The 6,599-nt window shown below is 36.9% G+C and overlaps 1 protein-coding gene across 1 annotated transcript; it reads left to right on the top strand.

Moving 5' to 3' along the window:
- Positions 1-342: 342 nt before the first annotated feature.
- LOC124960172 (olfactory receptor 8U9) lies at positions 343-1,302 on the top strand. The gene has a single exon (XM_047518744.1). The coding sequence runs from the start codon at positions 343-345 to the stop codon at positions 1,300-1,302; it is 960 nt and encodes a 319-aa protein (XP_047374700.1).
- The last annotated feature ends 5,297 nt before the right edge of the window (positions 1,303-6,599 follow it).

Here is a 6,599-nt window from a genome sequence, read left to right as displayed (position 1 = left end):
TGTGGTTGAGTTACTGTAGTATGCTGATTTTTATACCCAGTCCTATTTTGTCTCACTGAGTTGCTTAGTGCCTCACTTTTGTTGAGGTTGACTTTGAACTCTCAATCCTCCTGCCTCAGCCTCCAGAGCCTTTGGGATTAGAAGTGTGTGCAACTGCACCCGGCTAAAACGTCTCCTTTTGACCTTCATTCCAACCTCAGTCTTCAAGTGTACTAATAATTTTAATATTAAAATAACATCATGTTTGCAACACAATTACTTTTTATAAAATTAAGTTAAAATATAGAAATATTTAGCTTGATTAGATTCTCCATCTTCTTCATCCACATGTTTCAAAGACAAATGGCTCAGAAAAATTGCACCCAAGTGTCAGAGTTCATTCTCGTGGGCCTCACGGATCGCCAGGAGCTGAAGATGCCTCTATTTGTAATGTTCTTATCCATCTATGTTTTCACAGTAGTAGGCAACCTGGGTTTGATCCTGGTCATTAGAACAGATTCCAGACTCAACACACCAATGTACTTCTTCCTTAGCAATCTAGCATTTGTCGATTTCTGTTACTCTTCTGTCATTACTCCCAAAATGCTTGGGAATTTCTTGTACCAACAAAATGTTATATCCTTTAGTGCCTGTGCCGCACAGTTAGGCTGCTTCCTGGCCTTCATGACAGCTGAGTGCTTGCTGCTGGCTTCCATGGCCTATGACAGATACGTGGCCATATGTAGCCCTCTGCTCTATATGGTGGTAATGTCCCCAGGCATCTGTGTTCGACTCGTAGCAGTACCCTACAGCTACAGCATCCTGGTTGCACTCTTCCATGTCATCCTCACCTTCCGCCTCTGCTACTGTCACTCCAACATCCTGAACCATTTCTACTGTGATGACATGCCCCTCCTCAGACTAACGTGCTCTGACACCCACTCCAAACAGCTGTGGATCTTTGTCTGTGCTGGTGTCATGTTCACGTCCTCCCTTCTGACTGTCTTTGTCTCTTATGTGTACATCATTTCTGCCATCGTGAGGATGCGCTCAGCTGAAGGAAGACGCAAGGCCTTCTCCACGTGTGGCTCCCATGTGCTGGCAGTGACCATATTCTATGGGACCCTGTTCTTTATGTACTTACAGCCCAGCTCCAGCCACTCCCTTGACACAGACAAGATGGCCTCTGTCTTCTACACCGTGATCATCCCTGTGCTGAACCCCTTGATCTACAGCCTCAGGAACAAGGAAGTCAAAGAGGCTTTGAAGAAAATCCTCATCAATAGAAACAAGGCTTTTATGTTTATGAAATTAAGAAAGTGACTCAAATAATTAAAAATGGACTTTTTGGTGTACTTCTTTTTTGCTACTGAAAATCTACCAGCATGATTGTTTCTTAATATGTAATCTACGTGCATCTGTTCACTTTATAACACATTTTTCTGTTAATTTTCACTTAAAATGTGACTTCAGGTATAAAAAGGACTGTAAGAATTTACATCCTTTCTCTCATTTTTCAAATAGAAAATGTCTGAACAATATTTCCTGGTTGATAAGAATTTGTGCCAATTCTCCCAGTTTTTCAATGAAAACTGTCATTATATATGTAATTATAGGCAGAGAGAGCATAGACAGAAGTTCAGAATCCCCTTATACCCCATTCCTCAGTTCTGAATTCTAAGGTTGCACTAACTATTTTCCATGTGTAAATCAAAGGTGCATAGTGTAATAGTTTTTCCCAGGTCCCTGATTTTTTGAAACCATGCATGATAATTTAAAACTGCCCAATACTTTGCATCCACTACCTTCTTTTTGTTAAAGGAAACATTCCAACCTTACCTTGCCAATGATTGAACACCTTCTACTATCCTGGAATTCTTTAAGTGAGAAGAATTTTTATGCCTAGAAGACTACTTTATGGTTTTTTTTTTTTTTCCTGATTATCTAAAAAGATGTAATTCAGAAATACAATTATATTTCAGCCTACTCCTGAATTACATGGGGAGGAGGAATCAAATTCTAAACAAATATGTTCACAGTGATTTACACTTCATAGACTATTTTGCCAGTAGCTAGGATCACAAGTAGTGATGGTGGGGAAATTATGTCTTGGTGACTTAGTCATTATTTATTAAAGCATATATTACAACACAATGTCCAGTAAGCAGGGTAACTCAATGCAAAGAGAAGATGCCTCCTAGTCAAAGACTGTGGTTAAATCCCAAACACGTCATTGTAGTGTATACAGGATCTCATCAACTTTTTCATCAGTTAATGAGAACACAGTTATTCAACTTATGTCTTTTTAAAGATTAAGCAACATCAAATGTTCATGATGGGAATTTGTGTATTATCCCCCTTTCTTCTATGAGCCAGACCTGGATTCTAGTCCCAACATTACTAATTAAAAATAACATGAACTTGAAGAAATAATTTACAAAAAGGATGACACTACACTGCAGTTGATAACCATATGTATGTGGTCTCTCTCTTTGATACATACATCATATCATGTATGTACATATATACATCTGTAATGTGTATATATCAAAGAATACATACATCATATCTTGTATATGTATATATACATATATATGTACACACACACATATATGTAACAGATGTATGTATCAAAGAGAGAATGATAGATTCCTTCATTTGTATGTGTGTGGCAAAAATGGAATATTTATTTGAGCATTTTCAATTACACAGAAGAGTTCTGAGTTTGTAATTCATGCCTACCTCTTAACAATTTTTTGGTGTCAAATTCTTGCACCCATATGGGCATCAGAGAGGCATAAATATACAGATACTAATAGGCAAAATAAAGTTATCAATATACAGAAATGTAGACTGCATTTCAAAATGAAAATATGCCTATGAAATTGAAATCAAGCTTGTTAAAGCAGAGTACAGAAAAGAAGAACTCGAACTATCCCTATTTGCTGATGACATGATTCTATATTTAGAGGAGCCGGGAAATTGCACCGGAAAACTTCTAGAACTCATAAATGAATTCAGTAAAGTAGCAGGATATAAGATCAATGCTCATAAATCAAATGCATTTTTATTCATAAGTGATAAATCCTCAGAAAGAGAATTTAGGAAAACTACTCCATTCACAATAGCCTCAAAAAAGAATAAAATACTTGGGAATCAATCTAAAAAAAGATGTGAAAGACCTCTACAATGAGAACTACAGAACACTAAAGAAAGAAATTAAAGAAAACCTTAGAAGATGGAAAGATCTCCCATGTTCTTGGATAGGCAGAATTAATATTGTCAAAATGGCCATACTACCAAAAGTGCTGTAGAGATTCAATGCAATTTCAATTAAAATCCCAATGACATACATTACAGAAATAGAGCAAGCAATCATGAAATTCATCTGGAAGAATAAGAAACCCAGAATAGCTAAAGCAATCCTTAGCAGGAAGAGTGAAGCAGGGGGTATCGCAATACCAGAACTTCTACTATACTACAAAGTAATAGTAACAAAAGTCGCATAGTATTGGCACCAAAACAGACAAGTAGATCAATGGTACAGAATAGAGGACACAGTCACAAACCCAAATACAATTTTCTCATACTAGACAAAGGTGCCAAAAAATACAATGGAGAAAAGACAGCCTGTTCAACAAATGGTACTGGGAAAACTGGAAATCCATATGCAGTAGAATGCAACTAAACCCCTATCTCTCACCCTGCACCTTATAGAAGAAAAAGTAGGTCCAAATCTTCATCATATTGGCTTAGGATCAGATTTCCTTAATGTGACTCCTAAAGCACAAGAAATAAAAGCAAGAATCAATAACTGGGATAGATTCAAACTAAAAGCTTTTGCTCAGCAAAGGAAACTATCAGCAATGCGAAGAGAGAACCTACAAAGTGGGAGAAAATCTTTGCCACTCATACTTCAGATAGAGCACTAATTTCCAGAATCTATAAGGAACTCAAAAAACTTTACACCAAGAATACAAATAACCCAATCAACAAATGGACTAAGAAAATTAACAGATACTTCACAGAAGAAGATCTACAAGCAATCAACAGATATATTAAAAAATGGTCAAAATCTCTAGTAATAAGAGAAATGCAAATCAAAACTACGCTAAGATTCCATCTTACCCCAATTAGAATGGCGATTATCAAGAATACAGGCAACAGTAGGTGTTGGCGAGGATGTGGGGAAAAATGTACACTCATACATTGCTGGTGGGGTTGCAAATTAGTACAGCCCCTCTGGAAAGTAGTGTGCAGATTCCTTAGAAAACTTGGAATGGAATCACCGTTTGACCCAGCTATCCCACTCCTTGACCTATACCCAAAGGACTTAAAATCAGCATAGTACAATAATGCAGCCCACATCAATGTTCATAGTTGCTTAATTCACAATAGCCAGATTGTGGAACCAAACTACATGCCCTTCAATTGATGAATGGATAAAGAAACTGTTATACACACACACACACACACACACACACACACACACACACACACAGAGTGGAATATTACTCAGTCATAAAGAATAGTAAAATTATGACATTTGCAGGTAAATGGATGAAATTGGAGAATATCATGCCAAGTGAGATAAGCCAATCCCAAAAACCAAAGGACTAATGATCTTGCTGATAAGTGAATGATGATACATAATGGGGCATGGGAGGGAGGCAAGAATGGAGGAAGGATGGACTATACAGATGAAAAAGAGTGTTGGAGGGAGGGGGGGAATGAAAAATAACAGAATGAATCAAACACCATTACCCTAGGTAAACGTATGATTATACAAATGGTATGCCTCTACTTCATGTACAACCAGAGAAACAAGTTGTATCCCTTTGTTTACAATAAAATAAATAAATAGATAAATAAAAAATATGACCTCAAAATGGAAAAAAAAAAGAAAATAACTAAAATTGATCATAAAAAGGAAAAGAAGAAGAGGGGAAGCTGGAAGGGAGGGAGGGAGAGACTAGAAGAGAGGAAGAAAGGGATGGATCATTGCATTGTCACTTTGTAGATATAATTGCTATTAACCATGGAAATCAGAGTCACATCACTGTGCAAGTCGTTTCTGCCTGTAGGACAAGCTCATGCCCTGCACCACTAAATCTTTTGAGCTGCTGTGCATGCCCTGCTTTGAGGCATGGTGGTGCAGACACACGGAGATCAGACTGGGCAGCTCAGGTGTCATGATAGCATGGTTCCTAGCCTGTCGTTAACCATTCAGTTTCTCCAAGGACTAATAACCAGTCAGAAGCTTTATTCTCAAAAGACAAATAATTATCCAATGACGAAATTATCTCTCTTCCCCCCCCAAATCATAAAAGTCTCTACTGTAATTCCCTTTAGGAGTTTTACAAAGCTTTATAAACACCCCTACATTTCATGGAATTTCAAGTTTTACTAGAATTGTTATGTTGTGCAGCCCAAGTGACAGAGCAGCTTACCTTGAAGGACATGCTAGTTTACAGAACCTTTTTTTGCTCTTGATACAGTTTATACTGTGTGGTCTTTGAATTAATCAGTAAATGTATAAGAACAGCATAAAATAATAAGGTATAAGTAACCACCCAAGTCAAATGACATAATTTGCTCTTCACCTTTAATTTCAATATGTCCCAGACCACTAAGTCAGAAGAAATTTCAAAGACCAGGTCATCTAAATATTCTGAGATTATTAAATTGCAGTTGATATTCACATGGTTTTTCCATCTACTTCAAGTTACACTTTCATCTTCACCTGGTCTCATCACGAATTAAAATGAGGTATGTTAATAGTATTTAACATTTTTAACTTAACATTTGATTTTTCAGAATTTGAAATCTAGAGTGTGGTTCGATTGTCTCCCAGAGTGAATAAAATAAGAGACAGGTTTGTTCGTGACTGTTGGAGTAGGGAGGGGTTATACATGGGTTTAATTTTATGAGAGAAAATTATATCATGTTATAAAGAAGGATGATGCTGTTAATGTATTTATTCGGATGCTAAATTTTATTACAATGAATTTGTGTTGGTGTTGGATTGTAAAAGAAGGAATTTCTCTAACCCCTGTCATCAATTTGACTTCACAAATTCTGCTAGAGTTGAGAATTCATGACCTGCTAAACTCTTTTCCTAAAGTTCTGAGTCAAAGTCTGTCCTTGAGAGGGAATGTGTTCTATCTGGGAGGCGCAGAAAAAGTAGAGGCTGCTGTTTTCACAGGGTATGGTAGACAGCATTCCAAGGTGGTGACATTAACATTTTACCATTTCTGCAGATCTCTGTGAGACCTACCACTGGGTGGACAGCCTCCTCTTAAACCTCTCTGCAGTCACACCTGTGACACAGGTTTGTGTTGTTAAGTGAATTTCACTGATGTTACAGCTTCAGACTTCTTAATCTTTACTGTTCAGTTTCTTCCAAAATTACTGTAGTTCTTAACTGTGATTTATCCCTTAAATCTATAATATTTCAAGTTTTTCTGTTTTTCTGCCTAAACTGAGAAAGAGACAAGAAACAGTATTTGGACAGTGTCCATCAAGGAATACATAACGCTTCCAACAACAACTGCTTAAATATATAATAATGTACTTCTTTTTTTACATGGGGGCCAAAGTTTTACTTTAGATAAATAGAA

This window comes from Sciurus carolinensis, chromosome 11 (genome assembly GCF_902686445.1).
Source record: "Sciurus carolinensis chromosome 11, mSciCar1.2, whole genome shotgun sequence".
In the NCBI taxonomy this organism is placed as follows: Eukaryota; Metazoa; Chordata; class Mammalia; order Rodentia; family Sciuridae; genus Sciurus; species Sciurus carolinensis.
Note: the sequence above shows the minus strand (reverse complement) of the source record. Positions and strands in the feature narration are given on the sequence as shown.

Coding starts and splice junctions, on each gene's coding strand:
- LOC124960172 (XM_047518744.1), top strand. CDS start 343: ATGGCTCAGAAAAATTGCACCCAAGTGTCAGAGTTCATTCTCGTGGGC.